Here is a 22,485-nt window from a genome sequence, read left to right as displayed (position 1 = left end):
GCTTTGAAGGTTTGTGTGTCAGTCATAAATACTTGACGATGTTGGACCGGTTCTGATCGGGACGGGTTCAAACATCCAGAACCGAATCTTTCTTTGAACCCGAACGGATCGACACAGAAACAAGCCAGAACCATTCAGAATATTTTTAATCTGCAGAATCCCTGTAAACGTTACAAAAATCAGCACCGGCGTCAGAAGAAGAAGAACCTGAAGTTTAACGGGTCAGGTTCTGTTCGGAACCTGGCCCGGCTCAGCACCAGTGACGTGGTTCCACAGGAGGAGCCCGGCTGCTTCAGACAGTTCTGGAGGAATGTTCTGGTCCAGTAGCAGAGCATGCTGCGGTTCTGGTCGGGACGTACCGGGTTGGACGTCCAGAACCTCCTGATCCGAAACAGAATCAAACCGTCCGTGATCGGCAGGAAAAACACAAAACTAAAAAGGATTAAATCCGACGAACCGGGTCAGAACCGGTTCAAATGCGTTAAAAAGGAAACCCTGGCATCCTGTTGCCACGGTAACAGCCCGTCCCACACATGTTGCTGACCACTGTCAGTCAGCTGGCTTAAAGAATCCGTCACCATGACGACAAATTTAGACTTTCATTTGCACAAAAACAGAAATCATAACGATGAAGGTTCTGATATTTCACCAGCCGAGGGTTTGGTTCTGATCCGGTTCTGATCCAAACAGAACCCGAGGGTCCGGTTCCTCCAGTGAAGGATCAGAACCAAACAGAACTCGAGGGTCCGGTTCCTCCAGTGAAGGATCAGAACCAAACAGAACTCGAGGGTCCGGTTCCTCCAGTGAAGGATCAGAACCAAACAGAACTCGAGGGTCCGGTTCCTCCAGTGAAGGATCAGAACCAAACAGAACTCGAGGGTCCGGTTCCTCCAGTGAAGGATCAGAACCCAAGGGTCCGGTTCCTCCAGTGAAGGATCAGAACCCAGATGAAACCTGATTGTAAAACCTAAAACTGAGCACCAGGTGACAGAACCGGGCCGGTTCTGATCCGTCACCAACAAACCGCTCCCAGCTTCTCCAAACAGAATCAGGTTAAAACACAAACATGCACAGAACCGCCGGGAGGTCCGGTCAGTGGTTCTGGATCAGCACCAGGTCCGGTTGACCCAACAGGAAGAAGTCTGCGGTTCTGGAGAACCCGGACTGAAGCACCAACAGAAGGTCCAGGTAGGAGAGAGCAGAGGTTTGGACCGGGTAGCACCAGAACCAGAACCAGAACCAGGTTTGCTGGTGTGAAACGATCTGAACACTTTCCCAGGGTTCAGTCTGCGGTTCTGATCCGATAGTCTAACTGGATCAGAACCGTTTGGTTTGGCAGTGTCGGGTCCATCCGGGTCGTGAACAGAACCCTGGAGCTGCTGGTGGAGGAGTTTTGGTCCCGAGTGTCGACTTTTGGTTCCGGTTGGGTCCGAATGTCCGGACCGGAGAGGAGCGCTTGGTGACGGAAAATAAAAAACGTAGAGAAAAAGTTTCCTGAAGATTTGAAGTTTGTTTGGGTCTAAGGCGTCCGGGTCAGAACCGCAGGTCCGGGTCAGAACCGCAGGTCCGGTTCAGGCGATCTCCATCTCGCGCTCGATGCCGACGTACTTCAGGGCGTCGGCCTGGCTGTACCTGGAGGCGGAGACATGATGACATCATCAAAACGAGACGCCGCTTCAAAGCGACTAAATAAATGAAACTCCAGAAGATTAAAGACTAAAAATAAAACCAAAAGGCGTCAAAATCAGAAAACGATTTAAATATTAAACTAAATAAAAAGTGACTCAAGTCATAGAAATAAATATTTTTCCTGATTTTCCATAAAGTTCAACAGGCTTTTTAAAGTGTTAATATTTTATATTTATGTTTCTGATCCTGCAGCTTGGAGGTAAAAACTGAACAGATTTAACTTCAAAATGTTTTAAAATCTGTTCTAAACTGAAAGGTTCTGGTGTCAAAATGAGGTTTTAAAATTAAATAATATAAAATTTATGACGTGAATATTCCTTTGAAAGGATTCAGAACATTTATTACAACAGATCTAAACATTTATTCATAAGAAACTGAAGAATAAAAGTTTTTAAAAACATTTTATGAAACCTGATTTTTTTCTGCTCACCATCTAAAAACATGGATTTTATGACATAATAATCAAAGTTCAGTGAATAAATCTCGGTTCCTATTTCCTGATTTGGATGGAATCATGGGGCGTTTACTGAAACCACGTAAAAACCATCGTTCACAGCGACGTGCAGTGAGTTTTGCTTATTGACAGTGATGCTGGTGCCGCTGCTCAGAGGAGAGTTGGGGCTTTTAATTTGAAAAGCACCACTGATCGTGTTGCTCTGCCTGCAGCGTTTTTCTCTCGTCTTCAGAGTCTATTGAAGTTCAGCTGCTTGGTGTTGGAAGTTTTGTTGTGGTAGAGAATTAAGTTTCCTTTAGACGAGCTTTTTCTCGCTACGTGAAGATCCGATATCCGTCTGTCAGTCGGTATAAACCCGTTCGGGTCGAGGTTCTGCTGACCGACCTGTAGTCAAAGAACAGCTCCTCTCCAGTCTGGATGGCTCTCTTGGCGAAGATCCCGATCCTGTGATCCCCGTTGACCATCATCACTGCAGAGAGCGGACCGAGTTACAGCAGAACCACCAACAGAACCCGTCCACTGCGGTTCTGACCGGCCTACCTTTTGCATAGCAGTTTGGGTTCACAGAGTGATTGGCGAAGCGGATCTTGTTGCCTTTCCTTGTGGCGTCGACAACGAAGTCTGGAGGAGGAAAGATGAACGCGGATCAGAGTCAGACGACCCGGTCGGTTCTGGTTCTGCTGGGTTCTTACCGTTGTTGAGGTTGAAGAGGAAGCTGCACATGTATTTATCGTAAACCTTCCCTCGGCGGTCGGCTTCGTCCTGAGAGATGATCTGCAGGAGACAGAAAGATGAAGATACCTGGACCAGAGTCCAGATCACTGAACACGACCCGTCCAGAACCTTCTACTGTCCTCAGCCCACAACGACCTCTAATGACCTCTAATGACCTTTAACCTCAATGGAGGTCAGAGGTCCTCATGGCTGATCGTCCTGATGGTCAAGAGTTGGATGTGGAAACTATGGAAACCAGAAACTGAAGGAAGAGGATGGATGGATGGATGGATGGATGAATGGATGATGGACGGATGAACAAATGGATGGATGAACAAATGGATGGATGGATGAATGGATGGATGAACAAATGGATGGATGGATGGATGGATGGATGAATGGACGGATGGATGGATGGATGAATGGACGGATGGACAGATGGATGAATGAATGGATGGATGGATGGATGATGGACAGATGGATGGTGGATAGATGGATGGATGGATGATGGACAGATGGATGGATGATGGACAGATGGATGGATGATGGATAGATGGATGGATGGATGATGGACAGATGGATGGATGGATGATGGATGGATGGATGATGGATAGATGGATGGATGGATGGATGGATGATGGACAGATGGATGGATGGATGATGGATGGATGGATAGATGGATGGATGGATGGATGGATGGATGATGGACAGATGGATGGATGGATGATGGATGGATGGACAGATGGATGGATGGATGATGGATGGATGGATGGATAGATGGATGGATGATGGATAGATGGATGATGGATAGATGGATGGATGGATGGATGATGGACAGATGGATGATGGATGGATGGATGATGGATAGATGGATGGATGGATGGATGATGGACAGATGGATGATGGATGGATGGATAGATGGATGGATGGACAGATGGATGGATGGATGGATGGATGGATAGATGGATGGATGATGGATAGATGGATGATGGATAGATGGATGATGGATGGATGGATAGATGGACAGATGGATGGATGGATGATGGATGGATGGATAGATGGACAGATGGATGGATGGATGATGGATGGATGGATAGATGGACAGATGGATGGATGGATGATGGATGGATGATGGATAGATGGATGGATGGATGGATGATGGACGGATGAATGAATGGATGGATGGACAGAAGGATGGACAGATGAATGGATGAAATAAAACTTTCAGCGATCAGAACCTCTCAGTAACTCAGACAAGGTGAAAGTTTCTCGGTGTATCTGCATCGTTTCCCAGCCAGAACCAGAACTCAGAGTCCAGTCCAGGTTCTGGTCCAGGTTCTGCTGCAGGCCTCACCTCTCCACAGTACTCGGAGATGAACTCGTTCTTCTGGACCGGCTCCTTGATGAAGATGCCCCACCCGGCCACGTCGGACGGCGCCAGCAGCAGGTGCTGCGACCAGAACCACCGGTTAGGGTCCGATTACATCCTCAGAAGGTTCTGCAGAACCGGGCCTCACCTTCTTGGCGCCGCGCTGGATGGAGCAGTTCTTGCAGGAGACGTTCTTGCTGTCCCAGTGGTCGGCGGCGCCGCAGGTCAGGCACAGGTCCGGGTCGCACTCCCGCACCGCCAGGTAGCAGGGGCACTGCTTGGTGTTGCACTGGGCTTTGCACCGGCAGCCCGGGAAGCGGTTCTGACCTGCGGAGACGGGACAGCGGCTCAGAACCCGGCCAGCTGGACCGGATCAGACAGAACGGGGCGTGTGCTTACACTCGGAGCTGCACTGGCAGAACTTCTCGCAGAAGTTCTGCGCGGTGACGCAGGGGCAGGACGAGTCGCAGGGCTGCCGCGGATGGTCACATGGCTGGTAGTTGTACACGTGGTTGGACGACCCGTCTGCGGCACAACACACACTCAGCGCTACGGGTTCTGTCTGGGTTCTGCTGCGGCCCGGCGGAGCGGTTCTGACCTTTCTTCAGCTGGATCTTCCTGCAGTGCGTGGCCCACAGCCGGTGCTTCCTCTTCTTCTTCCTGGGGGGCGTGTCCTCGTCCTCGGCCGGCGCCCGGGCGATGATGGCCGACTCTTTGACCCGGAACTCGTAAACCTGGACAGGAAACACATCAGGGTTGGTTCTGATGGACCGGATCAGGTCAGGCTCATCCGAGTGAAGCTGCCCCCCCCACCGCTTCAAATCTAACAGAATTGGTCTCGAATGTTTATGCAGCAAAATTTTTACAAATTTAAAGATATTAATAAAGACGTTTCCAGAGGTCAGAGGTCAACAACATCTTACAGAGCAGCTCAAACTGAGATGATTGACACCAAACGTTTCATTTTGTAAATGTGAGCTGAACTTTTGCTGCAAACAGTCAGACAGTCTGTCTGATTTGAAGCCTCACCTGTCTGCAGGTCTTGGTGCCGATGAGGCGCGCGATGGCGCAGAAGTTGTCGTAGTACGTCCCGATCAGGACCCGGAAGAGGGACGCCTCGGCGCCGGTCCAGTCCACGGCTTCCGGCTCGCAGGTCAGCTTCATCTTCACCGGCGTCTGGCAGCGAGAGTTCCCCTCTGCAGACAGAACCAGGTTTACCTTCTACTGACAAACGGACCAGCAACGCTCAGAGAAACGGCGTCACTCGAACGCATCGCTGGAGAGAAGAGCTCTGGGTGGAAACAGTTCAGCTAATAACAGCTAACATGCTAACAGCTAACATGCTAACAGCTAACATGCTAATATTAGATTCATCTGATTCAAAGATTTATAAACTTAACCAGATCATGATTTTATTTTCATTTTAATTCATGTTTTAAAGAATTACTTAAAGATCATAATTTATTATTCCGGCTAAACAAATAAAACAAAGTTCAAAGGAAGAAGCTGAGGAAATATTTGAAGTAGTTTTACAAAAAAGACATTATAAAATAAATCCTGAGACACATTTTGAAAAAATAAATGAAATAAATCTGAATTCATAAATCTTAAACGTCCAGCCCAGGTGAGTCTGACCTGAGCTGCTGGTCGTCTCGTCCTTCTTGTCCTCGTCGTCCTTGTCGTTTTCTCGCTCGTCGTCTTTGCTCCCCTCGCGGTCGCTGTCCGTGTCTTTGGTTTCCGAGGAAACGGTGGGCGTGCCGGGCCGGCTGCTGCTGTTGGGCAGTCTCCCGCGGCGCCGGCCAACGCTGCGTTTGGACGGCGTCTTGGCGCGCTCGGCACCGGCCGGATACTCCCTCACCATCCCGTCCTGAGAGCAGAGCGCCGTTTAATGGCCGCCCCATCAGCCCGAAGGGCCCGAGGGGGCGGAGCCTCACCTGCACCAGGTACATGTAGCATTCGGCGCCGCACGGCTTCGTGTTCACCAGGTTCTCCAGGTTCTTACGCTTGTAGGTGTTCGGCGTGGCGTGGAAAGCTGGGAGGGAGAATCTGTTGTCATGGCGACTGCGTGTTCGTATGTGGGGGCGGGGCTTAAGGCGTTTACTCACGGTGGAGGAAGCAGTCGTATTTGAAGCAGCGGCGGCAGAACAGCGTGTGGAAGGAGTGCAGGCTCTGCTCCCGCTGCACAGAGCGAGCGTTTGGGCCGTCGATGTTCGGCGTGCATTCAGGAGGAAGAGCGCCGGGAAGCTGCTGCTCGGTCAGCTCCTTGTACCTGGAGCACAGACAGAAACATTAGAAACAATAAAAACAGAAATATTAGAAACTAAGACACATTAGAAACAAGTCATGATCTGAAAGTTTCTCAGAAAGTAACTATAAGAAGAATGTGAAATAACTGTGGTTTAAGTAAAATTAGATATATGGAATAAATTCTGTCTTTAAACATTTAAAATGAAAAATGTTATAAAATGTTTTGGTTGTAATATTAGAACAAATTCAACATTTAGTGTATAAAAGAAATAACATTCTGTAATACATACAATATAAATTTAAGTAGTAAAAATTATCTTTTACAAAGATCTTCATGTTGGGCAATAATAAAAAACCTGATTAAAGCTAATATAACTGCTGGCTTTAATATTAATTTCAGCAAAAAACAAAAATAAAATCAAATGTTTAATTTTTGTCCTTTTTTGCAGAATATTAATTATTTAAAGAAATATTTAAAAATGTAATAAATCATTTTATTATAACTGCTGAGTTGTAGCTTATTTATTTTACTTGTAGCAAATGAAATATTTATATTTATTTTCCATCTGAACTGTCTGGATCTGCCGTCGTCATGACGACGACCCTGGACACTAACTTCTCCTTCAGCTCCTCGGTGGATCCTTTGTCAGGGAACATGGAGGAGATGGCTTCAAAGATCTTATCAGACGGGAACTTCTTGTTGCTGTCGCTGTTGCTCCGACCTGGGGACGACAAACACGCACACACACGGACGCACACACACACACACACACACACACACACACACACACACACACACTTCATCATGAAAATGACTGAAAACTGGACAGGAAGATCTAGAGAAAGCAGAAACGCTGTAGCAGATAAACGCATCTGATTGGCTGAAAGGGCAGACTCGCCTTCGTTGCCAACATGTCTGTCCTTGCTGCCGTCCTCCGGCTGATCCTTGCCGTCACACGTCTCCATCTTCTCCACCTTGAAGTCCTGCTCTTCCTCCTCCTCGTCATCCTCGTTGTCGCTGTACTGAACCATCGAGTTGACCAACTCCACAAAGATCTCGTCGTTGATGAAGCCGCATTCTGAAAACCAGCAAGAGAAAAACTTCAGACATTTCTTTATGTTGCCTCTGAATGCATGTGAACGCCAAGCGGACCAGAGACCGCTCCAAGAGCAGGAAGTGAACCACAGCGCAGGGCATTCTGGGTTCTGCTGAATGTCTTCACGGCTGGACCGACAGAGGAGACGATCCGGACGTTTAAAGCGGACCAGATGAAGGTTCTGTGAAGACGAGCCGCTCACCTCGGTCTCCATGGACTTTTCCGTCGTAGTTCTTGATCAGCTCCTCTATGAAGGTGCCGTCCTGGTCCAGGATCTCGTCTCCCATGTAGGGGATGTTGTGCAGCACCGTCTCGTCCTCCACCTGAAGGAGAGCCAGAGTTACAGACGGCCGAGGAGGAAACGGCGGCGTGACCACAGGAAGCTGCTCGCACCATGAAGTTCTGCTGCAGCGGCGACCAGGAGTACATGACCGGAACCGAGGCCACGGCGTTCAGCGTCTTCAGGGGGATCACCTGCCGCGGGAACTCAGAGAAGCCGCTCTCCACGGTGCACTGGGGGAAGAGCAGAGCAGGACGTCAGGGTCAAGGTCGGGTCGGCGTTCGCCATCAGCAGGAAGGCGGCTCACCTCTCTGGAGGCGCGCAGCGAGCTGACCGACGTCATGATGTGGACCGGCTGGATCCGCCGCGTCTTCCACTCCTGGTTCAGAGTGTCCGTCCGCTCCACGATCTTCTGACGGTTGGAGTTGAACATGCTCTGCAGCAGAGGTGGTTATCAATAACCTGCCTGAATCCCTCTAGAGGTCAGAGGTCAGAGTGTGAACCCACCTTGACCTCGTCGGCCCGTCTGAAGCGTTTCTGCTGCCGGAGCCTCATGTACTCAGACTTCACCCTCCTCTTCCAGCAGGCTGGACCTTTGTCCGAACGCTTCCCTGTCAGCACCATGGTCACCCTGCACACACACACACACACACACACACACACACACACACACACTTCACATTTACTAAAGACAGGAAAACAGCTGTTCACACGGGCTTTGAAAACATCTCGTCATATTAAAAACCCCAAATTCCTCTGATGAAGTTGCAGTTTTAGTTTTTAACTTGGTTCAAAAGGGCAGGATCTCCTGCAGCAGTCAGCGCTGCAACGAATACCAGGAGGCCTCTGACTGAAGACTGTTGCTGTATTAGTTTCAGCAAAGACAATATCCCATCAGATGGATGAACCCATCAGATGTTAGCTAGCTCCGCTAATCCACCTCGTTTGCTTTTGCCGAATCGGTTCAATCAGCGTCACTTAATGTCTGCAGATCGGAGGAGCTGCTACCGACAGACGCCAGCTTGGTCTAGTTGGTTTACCGTTTATGACATCGGCGTCTTATTCTGTTTTTATAATCATTATCTTGGTTTTATCCGTCACAGCACTTTGGGTAAACATATTGTTTCTTTTTTTATGTGCTTTATAAATAAAATGGATTAGAACGTCAGAGATTCCCATCAGCACCAAGATAACGAACATCTGATGTTTTTCTAGACTGAAGTTTGTCTAATAAACCTGAATACTCCAACATAGAGAAAAGCTAAACAAGAATTAAAGTCACTTCTATTGATTCTTCACAACTGTTTGTAATGCGGTTTTATTTTATATGTGGAAAAAAATACAAACTAAAATAAAAATAAAAAAAAATCAAACATGCTGCATTGAAGAATCTGAAAAGATGGGAGTTTCCAGTTTTGATTAATTAAACAGAATAAAATTAAATAAAAATACATCATATTCAGCTTTTATTTTCATTTTAAAAATAAACATGAAGTCTGTTTACAGTGCTTTAAAACAGGTTTCTCAGTTTCAGATTTAAATTTAGCAGTTTGCTCCAATATCAAACACTCCGCACTAATGAGAAGTGTAGCAGGAAGTGTCGACTTATTTCAGGACGTTTCCTGCCACGTGTTTCTGCAGGAGCCACAGATAAACTGAAGAGTCGCTGCCCAACATAAAAAGGTTCATTTTGTTTTTTCCAAGAGCAGACCGGTGTTTTTACAAATGCAAGCAGCTGATTAACTGAACTTTGACCTTTGAGGCGTTGAAAATGAGGATTCATGGATGCAGAGAGGAGGAAGTTCAAACCATCTTTTCTGTCCTTCATAATGACAAAGGATCACATCCCCTACTCCAACATCTTTCTAACTATACGGACAGGTGGAGGTTTAAAGTAAAGGATGTGGATTAGCAGCGCCGGCTAACAGCTGGACATGTTACTGTGGAATATCGTCTGCTGCCTGGATGATGAGATGTTCAGGCGTCTTCGTCTGATTCAGTGCAATACCAACTGCTACTGGAGATCCGTTCTGCCCACGGCATCACAATCCTTAACGACTGAAGATATTTGGAACATTTGAGTTATGAGATTTTATTTTGGGATAAATATGTTTGAAATGAAAAAGGCAAAGTCACTCAAAAGTAAAGAGATCTGCAGAAACTCAAAACAGCTGAAGAAAGCAGGCGAGTCAAAGAGGTTCATGATGACAGATGAACCTATAATAATTCAATTTCTAACAATATTATAGCAAATACATGGTTTCCTACCATGATGCAGACCTACAGGAAATAATTACCCAGTTAAACTTAAATACTCACTTTAAAAACCAGTTTAACAGCAAATCAAACTGGAGAAACTGGTATGCAGTTTTTCATTTAAAAATAAAAAATTCAGTTGATTTCTGAACCATTCATGATGTCACATCAAATTTTTACTGTGAATTTATAATTAATACATTTCTATTTCATTAAAACAACAACATGTAAACACCACCCTGAATGTGGTGTTTCTAACCTCTAAAGAGCTTTAAAATGCTTAATGTTGATGAATTAAAATGTTAAAATCAAACTTATTTACTGTCTTCAGTAGAAACTGCTGTAACGTGACTTGATGCCATAAACTGGACAGGAAACTGTCCAGTTCCTTGGACAGGAAACTAATTTTACCAATGTCAATATCTGAACTTAACTGCATTGATTAATATCCAAGACTGAATCAGAATGTGTGAAATTACAGTCAGTTATTAATTATTTCCCCTATATGATCATTACTATGAACCAGGATCTTGATCATTTCTTTAAGCATGATGGTTATTTACCAGTCGGTTGAAAGTGGCTGGCCGACATGTTTTTACTGACTTACATGCATCATTATTAGAGCTGATCTGCCTCACACAGGTCGAAAGTAAAGAAAATAAGGACTCATTTCTCACAGCTACAGCTGACTGAAATAACCAAACTCTACAAAGGACATTTCTGACCGTCCGCTGAGGTGAAAAGTAACTAAAATTGGGCCAACCTGTCAGATAGTTTCAAGGTGAACTTTCCAAACAAAACCAGGAAGCTTTAGCTGGCAGATATCGTGCTCAGTGCCCCCTAAAAATATGGTTTCCTCTCTTTGCGAACAACTTAAAGAAGTTAAATACAGTAAAGTGAAGTTAAATCAGAATGTTAATATATTTAACCTAACTCTACAGTGTATGTGTACGTTTTTCTGGATAATTAAATACTAGGGTACCAATTTGTCTCGAACACCCCGACGTGCTAACTAGCACTTGGTCAGTTAACAAAGCACCAAGAAGAACCTGGGCCGTTTGGACCTCATGAAACACGGCAGAAACAAACAAAACCAGCACTGACAGCTCCTCTCACCTGGACGACAGGCTCTGGCCTCATTCAACGCAGTGATTCCAGGTAACCACGACGAACACTGGGAGAGCGGTTCTTTGTGTGGGAGCTTAGCCGAAGCGTTAGCTCCGCAGCTAGTTAGCAGTTAGCTCAGCAGGAGGCAGCGATTCTAAGCGCGACAGCCGGCTTTACAGAACCGACCGTCCATTAAACGGTAAAAGCTTCCGTTCCCACGCCTCAATGTGGACCTTTTGCGATAACACTAATGCTTGTTTTGACGGACCCTGCTGTCATTTGACTCCGTCTTTTCTGAAATCAAACAGTTTATTTTCAATATTTCCGCCTGGACGCGGAGCAGGTTCAAACTGTCCACCGTCTCGCACTCACCGCCCACTCCGGCTGCAGCAGAGTCAAGAGGCGCCAAACGTTTCGACCAATCACTGAAGCCGATGTTTGGGTCTCAGAGTGTGGTGTCCTGTGATAGGCCAGGGTAACCTACATTGTATCCAATAGCAGTTTGAGATAAAACGGAGGCCCTGTAGCGGGGACATGTGGACAGGTTTCCTTTGTTCTCACATTTGTCAATGTAAAATTATAAATTCAGCTGACAGTAGCCTGTTTGATAATCAAATCAGCTACAATTTCTTAAACAATCCACAATTATTTAGGTTATGTTGTTGGTAGATTTCTACCCATCTGTGTTAACTGTTATTATCCACAGATGGAAAGTAACTCTGTGCTTGTAAAACCTCATGGCGGCCTTAGAAATGCAGTGACGCTTCTTCCTCATCCACCTGCTGCCCTCTGACAGCTCAGCCGGGAGCTTCAGCAGATATAACAACGCCGCTTTCCGCAGGAAGGTCAGTCGGTAAATGATAAACATCATGAAACCGTCTCGTTACCAACCCAAAAGGCTAAAACACTCTGCTTTAAACAGTTTGTTATTGGACTGAGGGTCAGCAACAGAAACTGTCAGCCGGAAGAGGGTCGACGAGTTTATTAAGCCACACCTCCTCGAAAAGCTATTGGCTTAAGTCATTATGACGTTTCATGTTGCGTTCACGTTATCATGCAAGGGTGCGTAAACTGAAAATTCAAGCGCATTAAGTTATTTTTCTTGTCTTAATTTTTGTTTTAAAATATTTAGAGACATTTAATGTCAGCATTGAGTACAAATCAGTGTTGTGTTCAAGACCACCTAACCCGAGACCAAGACAAGACCAAGACCAGAGTGTATCGAGACCGAGATAAGACCAAGACCAAGACTTTTGGGGTCCGAGACCAAGTCAAGACCAAGACCGAGGAAAGTCGAGATCGAGTCAAGACCAAGACCAGCTACAGCTACATGACACAATAAAATGTAAAATAAGATCGAAATTGCTTCTCAAAATAATCTGAAAGATCCATATTCCCATAAAACACCTAGATATTAAATACTTAATACATTTTACCAATATTAAATATTCCATTTCTGTGCTAAAATGTGTGATGGTCTCGTGCCATCCCTAAAAACATAACACCCTGGGCATTTGCTCATATTGCTCATATAAGAAACCACCACTGTTGCACCATTAAACATAGCAATTGAGGCAATGCCCTGATGGTAAATAACACTCAACCATGAACACTGACCAAGGAGCAACAAGCAAGAAGTAACCAAACAGAAGGCGCTCATCGTGACTGTTCTCACTCTCTATCCCCGTACATGAAGCCAGGTAGTCTGACACCATGGCAGACATTACAGCTGCCACTTTGAACAAAAACAAAGAGCAATGTGCATGCTCTGCGTGTTCTTTCGTTCTTGTTTTAGTTATTTGTTAATTTAAATATCAACATACATAATTAAATTAAATAATGATGCAGTGTACACAGAGCATTACTAGAACAAAGAACGGGTGTTCTGTCAGATCGTCATACGCTTAGCACGAACTCGCGGTGTTTTGTCAGATCAGCATACGTTGTCAGATAGTCATACCTTAGCTCAGACATGCATACGCTGTCATTACCATATGATTTTATTTAATCAGCAACATAGAATCATGACGTAGATCATCATACACTTGGTTATTAACAGTTGTATGGCATCCTGACTTAGCGGTTAAGTGAGTTTTACACGGGCGTGTGTTGTAACTGACTCCAGCAGCAGCCAGACCTGCTTTAAATACACTTTGAAACCATGACAACACATGTATATCTATATAGTTATCATTGAAAACAATTTAATGACTTATGTTCGTCATAACTTGCTGCTTATGATGAACTGACAACTCCTCTGACGGTCGGATTTCTTAATGCTTACTGCATGTATGCTATCCTGACAGCGTATGGCTATCTGATAGAACAATGGCTCTCAGCGACACTGCAGTCCTGTCTAATAAGTAAAGAGCCGTGGAGAAGAATCGACTGTTTCTGAATGTCACATCACTATATTGCAGACTTTTGGGCATAGCGTTGTCCCATATATGCGACAAGTCAGTCTATACCTCCGCACAATAATTCAGCGCAGTGAGTGATAACATTTTTCATCACAATGAGTGTCTCTGTACAGCTAGCTTTGCTAACATCACGTTAACGGATCTTACCTTCTTTGAGCTACTTTTCTAAGTGACGAAAAAAGTTAGACGTTGTCCCCACCGTCTGTGAAAGCGAAGCGCTGCTGAGTTAGCTGTGGCCATCAGATTTCTTACTATTTATGCAGCGCTATTATATTACTGACGATTAGACAAACATTTTCTGCCGCTGAGAGGAAACCACTGCGCATGTCCTGGAGCGCCGCGCGCGAGTGAAAGTTGGGGAGGGGAGGGGGGAGTAACAGAAACACGTAATTGCTTGGATTTTAATCGGTGCGTTTTGCATCCACTGAAAACAAAGATGTTAACAAATAAACTGGACAGTGTGCTGTATGTTTAGTGACATTTTCACAGTTAAGGTCTCGACTGGTCTTGAAATAAAATGCCGAGTCCTCAGCGCCCGAGACCGAGACAAGACTGAGACCAAATGCGGTGGAGTCCGAGACGAGACCGAGACCATCAGAAAATGGTCTTAAGACCGGTCTTAAGACCAAGACCAACTTCGAGTACCACAACACTGGTACAAATAGTTAAATAATACAATAAATAGGTGTACAAATACAAGTAATATCAGAAATACATTCATTAAAATACATTTTTCTAATTACTTCAATGTTTTCAGAATTTTAAACATAAAAATTGTGGAAATCATGAATTAACTTATTAATTCCAGTATTTATTTAATATCATATAAACAATGATACATCTTTATTAAATAAAATGTGAGGTTTTTTTTATTTATCTACAGTTAGGAACTGTTTTTTTATTATTTCACATACAGAAACAACATCTTTGTTTGACAAATTATTCATAATTGAACACTTCCAATAAAGAATGTGTGAACATATAATAAAACACAACAAGCAATGAAATCCATAACATATCAGATCTGCAGCCAAGTGTATGATCAAGTTGGACCACTGAGGTCTGAATCCCATTTCCACAGGTTAACTGAATGACTTCTTGTTTAATATGATCAGTTCTCACTGATACTTTAACATAAGTAACTTCACACTCTATGCGTACTGTGTAAACACTAAATGCTTTAGTCGACATCTTTTAAAACGCTTTCTAGTTAGAGTGATCCCTCGTTTTCCGCGGGGGTTGCATTCTGAAAATAACCCGCGATAAGCAAACTTATTGCGGGTTATTTTCAGAATGCATGGGCCCTAAATGGACAAACCCATGTGGGCCACCACCATATAGGGCCCATGCAGGGCCCATCGTGGAATCCGCGGACAAACCCATATGGGACCCATATAGTCTGCCCTCCTTTTCCCCACATGGGGCCCACCTAGGCATGCTGGCAGGGATGTTAGTATTTATTTCTTTATTAGTATAGTTTATTTCATTTAGACATATTTTCTAATGGTTGCACACTTTAGTTAATATCTGTCTGAATGGTTCATTTATACTTGTGTTTTTGTTTGAGGTGCCACTTAGAGGAACCAGCTGGTGAACCTAGGGCAAACCATCTAGCAATTACTGAAAGACTGAAGGGGGAGACTTCAAGTTGATTTTTATTTAATTTTGTCACTTATATATTCACTTATTGTTTGTGATAAGTTAAAGTTAGTTTGCTTTGTTTATAGAATGCTTTAGTTAATTTTGTATGTATTTGTTCTTTTGTCAGGTCAGACCTCCCTAAAGTGGTAGATTTAGATTACTCCACCCCTATTTTTCTTGTTCTTTGTTTGTAGGTCAGTTTTGTTTGTGTTCAGTTAGAGTTCAGTTGACATCAGTTAATTTTGATCAAAATTTGTTATTTATTCTTTGATTTATTCTTGCTTTAAATCTTTATGTTAATGTTTTTCGTTGAAGAATTAAATTGAAACATTTTTCTACTTTGAACATTTTTTGTTTTCGTTTGAGTTTGGTCCCTCACACTGCCACCATCCTGCTTACCACTTGTTCCAACAACTACCCTCAGGCAGAAGGTACACGTCTGCTGGTCTTGGTCTTCTTGACTTGGTCTCAGACCCTAAAAGTCCTGGTCTTGTCTTGGTCTCGAGTTAGGTGGTCTTGACTACAACACTGCTATACTCTCTTTGGCCCAATAATTGCAGGTGTTATGATGAAAATTTAAAATAAGAATATGAGGATCATTTATTGCCACCTTCTCTGAATTTTCTCAATTTTCTTTATTCATATTCATGAAGCAAATGAACTAAAACAATGTCTTTCAGCCTAAATTAGGCTCCAGTTTGTTGTAGAAGTTTAGAGTAATTTCACAATTTACAGTTATGGATTCCATTACAAAATTATCCACTAGAGTGCGCCAGATAGTCAAATTTACAAGTAAAATATTAGCTTGCTCAAACATGGAATAAGGACTGGGTACAACTTGGAATTTGTTTGTGAGAGATTCAGCACATATTTCCAAACAATTCATTAAACATATTTCCCTACTAAATAAGCTTATTGATAGGAAGCTACATTATTGTGAAATACACTAAAAATCTGCTTGAAAACTATTTAATTCCATCTTGCTTATGTGTTTTATGGCAGTGATTCACAACTAATGACAGTGATTCACACTTGACAAAAAACAATGCAGATGAGCTCAGTTTATTGGTGGTAAGTTTTCTAAGAAAACCAAGCAGATTGGTTTGAGTCACTGACTCTGCAACATGTCCTTCTGAAAAAGGATGTAGACAAAAAAAAAGTCAACAGATTGCATTGAGTGTTAGGCTTGAAGCAATCCCTCACATTAGATTTGGTGACAGAGGAAAATAAATTTCCTCTTTAAAAGCAAGACCCCTCAAACATAACCAGGTTCATAGTTATTATTGTGACTGAGTTGGTTGGAGCATAATCAGTATAATCATCTATCAAAAATATTCATTATTGGGGTGCTGTGGTGGAGCAGGGGCAAAGCACAACACATGTATTGAGGTCTTAGTCCTCATGCCGGTGGTTGCAGGCTCAATTCCCAGCCTGGCAACATCCACCACATCCTCTCTCTCTCATTACCCTCCTTCCTGTCAAACTACTTTCAAATAAAGACCACTAGAGCCAACAAAACCTTGAAAAAAAGTATTAATTATTTATATCTGGTTCAAAGTTTCACTTAAGCAAAGAAGCTGAACTTGTTATATTCACACAATACATATTTTTTGCAGATGTAAAAAAACAGAAAGATGTCACTATGAGTAAAGTGAAGAGAACATGTAGGGAAATAATTAAAAATTAAGTCCACTAATACTTGGTACCAGTTAAAGATTAGTAGAGATATATGCACTATCAAACTAATGCGAATTTACAAAATGTTTATGGTTGGGCCCCATTTGTGCAGGGATGAACAACATAATGTAAAGAACAGCCTTTGTTAATCATTTAATTTCAAAATCTGTAAATAACTCAAATTACCTGCATTAAAACTTATTCCTAGATTTGTCAGCCTGTCACAAATATTTTTGGATGAATGTAAAAAAGAAATATGTTGTTAGCTTATGTCAATATCAATCTTATGTGTGATTTGAGCATAAAACACTACAGTTTTATTCACAGTGTGTGAGAATTACCTCTAAAGCCTTTGTTTTCAAATAATTCTATACAAAGTAAATTGAGAATTTTTAAATATTTGTTATTTTATGTTGCTATAGCATTACATTTTACAGGTGTTGCAGCTTTTTATTAAAAAATGTTAAGTTGACAGGAAATGCAAAAAAAAAAAAAAATTACTGGGTAATTATGCTACTGAAATGTTTAAACACACAACAATAGCCTTAAAAACAATAAGCCAATAAGATACTATTAAAATAAATATAATTTTTTGCACATATGTTAAACCCCAATTCTGTAATCAACCAGTGGATCTGAAAACACTATGTAGTGCTGGTCAAATTTAGAGCTGATCCAAGGTATAAATGAACTACGCAGCTCCTTATGGCAGGAAGATTTAATTCACGAGGCACTGTTAGACCCTTTTTGTTTTGTGACTGTTCACTTCTTAATTAGCACCACAGAGATAATTTGTTTTGATTACCTGTGCTTTAAGTACAGGCATGTGCAGAAGGCGGAACGAAGGGGGTTTGAGCTCCTTCCCCTTTTATTCTTGATGCCCCTACTGCCCTTTTTGATTTTTTTTCAAAAAAACTTTTTTCTTTTCAAAATTTTATTTATTTTTTTTATTTGTCCATAAGGAGACCTGTTTGTGCCCCTCAGTAATAATATTTAGCTAAATATAATAATTTATCAAAATAAACTAGTCTGGCTGCCCTTAGTCTCAGTGTGTGAGATGTAAACCCACATGCCACACATGATTTATTGTTCACAAAGATATATAAAGTGAATTTTTTTTTCAAGTATAATTTATTTCAAGATCAGTTTGTGATGACATAGACATTACTTCTAGATGGCATAGAAGTAATGTAATTCCAATTGTTTTTAAGGGTTAAACAATAGTGGAAAAATACTTGTTTATCCAACACACACAGTTCCAGACAGTCTTAGATTCCTGTTCATGTAATGGTATTTTCCGTGAAGTTATATGGTTGACACCTACTGGAAATTAGCATAACAGGTTTATATAATACAAGAACACCTACCAACAGCCTCTACTACAGATTGTGAGTTGTGCCTTGCTGCAACCTGTTCTATACCAGAAGTCATGTCTCACAGTAAGTTCTCCACAGTTTATTTTTATTTTGTTCTGTACAACTGCATTCTGTGCTTAGTGTCATTAACATTTATTTGAGAAAAACAAAAAAAGTTATATATTTTAAAAGGTATTTTTTTAATTATTATTATTAACAATATTGTATGGTAATTTTTTTTCTCCTCAGACAAGATTTCAGTCATCATTTTTGGAAATGGAGAGTTCTTGAAAAGAGCCCTGATAACCAACCTAACAGGAAAAGATTTATCCAGGTTTTCCAAAACCGAGACTGCAGAAAAGACTGTGATATATGAAAATGACAAATATATATTTACACAAACACCAGACGTACAGGAAGATTATGAAGATATGAAAAAAGTAATTTCAGAGGGTCAGAAACCAGACATGTGTTTGTTCGTAGTTGAATATGGGTTTTCAACAGCAGAGGTAAATAACACGATTCAAAATTTGAGCAAAATGACAAACATACTTCCAGAAGATTTTAAAGTTGTGCTGCCAGTAAGGCAAAAACAAACAATTGCTAAATTAAAATTTTACAACATAAACCAAATATTTAGTGAATTAGCCATGCTACCCAAAGAAGAAAAACACTTGGAGACCATAAAAAACAGGTAAGCATGTAGGGAGAGATTTGTTGTTAAAATGTTTATCAAACTTCTAATCTTACTTTGCATGTCTTTAAGAAAATTTTTATAAGTTGACAGTTACATTATATGGTGATTTCCTTGTCTTAAAGCAATTATTTATATTGCCTTCATATTTATAGATAGATATATATAATGTGTAAACATTTAGAAAATGCAGTCTAACGTGAAATATTGTAGCATGATCCTAACCACATAGGTCTACTTTTAAAACGCAGACCTGAAAATGACACTGAGCAACAACTCATTGCCCCTGAGGAACGACCCAATGACACTGAGCAACAACTCATTGCCCCTGAGGAACGACCCAGTGACAATGAGCAACAACTCATTGCCCCTGAGGAACGACCCAATGACAATGAGCAACAACTCATTGCCCCTGAGGAACGACCCAATGACACTGAGCAACAACTCATTGCCCCTGAGGAACGACCCAATGACAATGAGCAACAACACATTGCCCCAGAGGAACGACCCAATGACACTGAGCAACAACTCATTGCCCCTGAGGAACGACCCAATGACACTGAGCAACAACTCATTGCCCCTGAGGAACGACCCAATGACACTGAGCAACAACTCATTGCCCCTGAGGAACGACCCAATGACACTGAGCAACAACTCATTGCCCCTGAGGAACGACCCAATGACAATGAGCAACAACTCATTGCCCCTGAGGAACGACCCAATGACAATGAGCAACAACTCATTGCCCCTGAGGAACGACCCAATGACACTGAGCAACAACTCATTGCCCCTGAGGAACGACCCAATGACAATGAGCAACAACACATTGCCCCTGAGGAACGACCCAATGACAATGAGCAACAACACATTGCCCCTGAGGAACGACCCAATGACACTGAGCAACAACTCATTGCCCCTGAGGAACGACCCAATGACACTAAGCAACAACTCATTGCCCCTGAGGAACGACCCAATGACAATGAGCAACAACTCATTGCCCCTGAGGAACGACCCAATGACACTGAGCAACAACTCATTGCCCCAGAGGAACGACCCAATGACACTGAGCAACAACTCATTGCCCCTGAGGAACGACCCAATGACAATGAGCAACAACTCATTGCCCCTGAGGAACGACCCAATGACACTGAGCAACAACTCATTGCCCCAGAGGAACGACCCAATGACAATGAGCAACAACTCATTGCCCCAGAGGAACGACCCAATGACAATGAGCAACAACTCATTGCCCCTGAGGAACGACCCAATGACAATGAGCAACAACTCATTGCCCCAGAGGAACGACCCAATGACAATGAGCAACCACACATTGCCCCAGAGGAACGACCCAATGACACTGAGCAACAACTCATTGCCCCAGAGGAACGACCCAATGACAATGAGCAACCACACATTGCCCCTGAGGAACGACCCAATGACAATGAGCAACAACTCATTGCCCCTGAGGAACGACCCAATGACAATGAGCAACAACTCATTGCCCCTGAGGAACGACCCAATGACAATGAGCAACAACTCATTGCCCCTGAGGAACGACCCAATGACAATGAGCAACAACTCATTGCCCCAGAGGAACGACCCAATGACAATGAGCAACAACTCATTGCCCCTGAGGAACGACCCAATGACAATGAGCAACAACTCATTGCCCCTGAGGAACGACCCAATGACAATGAGCAACAAAATTCTCAGTGTTGCTGCTGAGGAATGACACTGAGTACACTGAGCAACAATTTAATGACTCTAAGCCACAATTAAATTAATAAAAAGAAGAGTTCTTAAGATTGGTGCATCAAACTTAGAAATTTATAAGCATTTTATAAAAAATATGTTTGTATTAGTAATATGAGATATATTAGATACTTTTTCTAAATATTTATTTTAGATGCTCTTTGGAATGTATCTAAGTTAAGTATTTAAAAAGTAAAGTCTATTTTATAAAAATATTTTACTCCTTCTGATGCAGAATAATGCATCGTTGATAACCAATTAAATTTTTATTTGGATATACCTATTCTACATAAGAATTATTGCAGATTACTCAAAAATAAATCTTTTAACTTACATTCCAATGAGCCAGGTAGCTACATTTAACTAATCAGGAGCCACTCTATTGTCTCTGACAACCCAAATTTATTTAGAATTTTAATTAAGCATTCATTTAAAGACAAATATGACTAAATGAAAACAGCTTTGTATTATAACTTTTTGTCTTTTTTAAATACATATTAATAGTTACAAAGAAGAGACAACAGTGTGTGCAATTTAAAAAATGTTGAATTGTGGGAATGAGATTTTGTTTTTTTATGAAAAAGATGATCAAGTTGATTGTGGATTTATAAATTGAGTTAATGGGTATTTTACTTTACCGTATTCAACAAATACTATTATAAATCATACTTTTCAATGTTCTTTAATGTTTCTAGTCAAAAGAAATGAAAATGCTTCTCTATACTTTTTCCTATGCTTTAAAAATAACATGTAATCACATAAATGTGTAATTTGACAATAAAACTAAATTCCTCTTCTTGTCATGTCTCTTCATTGCTTCTCATATTTACAAATATATAAGAAACACATAGAAAGCATAAGAGAATTTTATTATTTACTGCAGAAATTTTGCACTCTACAAGTTAAATTAACTCAAAAGGACACATAACATCAAGTAAAGCAAATGACAGTGGTTTAGCATAAAATGTAATAATTGTAAAACTAGAATATGTTAGGCTTGGGTAACATAAGCAAAGGGTGTAGAAACCTAGGACCAGATAAAGCCTTGTAGTGTGCACAGACATTTTTGGAGATTTCGGGGTGCTGTGGCGGCACGGGGCGGAGTGTAATCCATTTATGGAGGCCTTGGTCCTCGTGGCGATAGTTGCAGGCTCGAGTCCCATGTCTTCCTCCACTCTCACTGACCTCTTTCCTGTCAGACTACTTTCAAATAGAGGGCACTACAGCCAACTAAACATTAAAAAAGACATTTTTGGGGACAGGGGCTGAAATGGAAAAAAAGGGCATCTCGTGCAGCAAATGGAACTAGCGGGAGATTTTTGACTGCACCTTCTACACAATTTTCTAAATCTCATTGCCAATATATATTAACTCACACAAGAGAATAAATACCTTTGTCTTTGACGTTATCTTTCATTCAAACATAATAAAGAACACCACCCAAATGAACTAGTGAAAACATATAAAGCAACCTGTCATGTAGGGTTAAGGGACATGACTACCTGGGGAAAAGTAAGAAGAGCTCAAAAGTGCAAAAGAGGACATAGCAAAAACTGAAACCCCACAAGCAGCATTTCATGATCCCCAGATGATACTGTATGTCATGTATAATATGGCATATAGTTATGACTAAACTATGGACCACAGAGCATGACCTCTGGCTAGGAGTTGGACTTCCTGAAGCTTGATACAATCATGTAGCCACAAAAACAGTCCAGCATATTTTGGCTCTT

The 22,485-nt window shown here is 42.1% G+C and overlaps 2 protein-coding genes across 2 annotated transcripts; one reads left to right on the top strand and one right to left on the bottom strand.

Moving 5' to 3' along the window:
* Window positions 1–128: 128 nt before the first annotated feature.
* ezh2 (enhancer of zeste 2 polycomb repressive complex 2 subunit) lies at window positions 129–11,627 on the bottom strand. Its single transcript, XM_088013327.1, has 19 exons — window positions 11,223–11,627; window positions 8,358–8,481; window positions 8,158–8,286; window positions 7,964–8,083; window positions 7,773–7,893; window positions 7,373–7,552; window positions 7,090–7,195; window positions 6,332–6,495; window positions 6,161–6,258; window positions 5,862–6,093; window positions 5,256–5,422; window positions 4,825–4,960; window positions 4,626–4,751; window positions 4,375–4,553; window positions 4,212–4,307; window positions 2,836–2,917; window positions 2,684–2,764; window positions 2,528–2,612; window positions 129–1,632 (listed from the first exon to the last, which is right to left on the bottom strand). The coding sequence occupies exons 2-19, from the start codon at window positions 8,472–8,474 to the stop codon at window positions 1,572–1,574; spliced, it is 2,280 nt and encodes a 759-aa protein (XP_087869453.1). The 5' UTR covers window positions 8,475–8,481; window positions 11,223–11,627; the 3' UTR covers window positions 129–1,571.
* Window positions 11,628–18,285: 6,658 nt separating this feature from the next.
* On the top strand, window positions 18,286–21,550 carry LOC148155227 (uncharacterized). The gene is made up of 3 exons (XM_088013293.1): window positions 18,286–18,390; window positions 18,556–19,000; window positions 19,252–21,550. The coding sequence occupies exon 3, from the start codon at window positions 19,260–19,262 to the stop codon at window positions 20,730–20,732; it is 1,473 nt and encodes a 490-aa protein (XP_087869419.1). The 5' UTR covers window positions 18,286–18,390; window positions 18,556–19,000; window positions 19,252–19,259; the 3' UTR covers window positions 20,733–21,550.
* Window positions 21,551–22,485: the final 935 nt, after the last annotated feature.

Source organism: Poecilia mexicana, unplaced genomic scaffold (genome assembly GCF_051168715.1).
Source record: "Poecilia mexicana isolate PSO_F unplaced genomic scaffold, ASM5116871v1 scaffold_15, whole genome shotgun sequence".
In the NCBI taxonomy this organism is placed as follows: domain Eukaryota; kingdom Metazoa; phylum Chordata; class Actinopteri; order Cyprinodontiformes; family Poeciliidae; genus Poecilia; species Poecilia mexicana.
The sequence above is the reverse complement of the archived record's forward strand: the minus strand, read 5'-3'. Positions and strand labels throughout refer to the sequence as shown.

Bases quoted from the DNA above. Each gene is read 5' to 3' on its own strand.
- ezh2 (XM_088013327.1), bottom strand. From the start codon at position 8,474: ATGGTGCTGACAGGGAAGCGTTCGGACAAAGGTCCAGCCTGCTGGAAG. The intron at 4,554-4,625 runs GTAAGCACACGC...CCGTCTCCGCAG, and splicing joins CTGCCAGTGCAGCTCCGAGT to GTCAGAACCGCTTCCCGGGC. The intron at 2,918-4,211 runs GTGAGGCCTGCA...TGTCTCCTGCAG, and splicing joins TCTCCGAGTACTGTGGAGAG to ATCATCTCTCAGGACGAAGC.
- LOC148155227 (XM_088013293.1), top strand. From the start codon at position 19,260: ATGACACTGAGCAACAACTCATTGCCCCTGAGGAACGACCCAATGACA.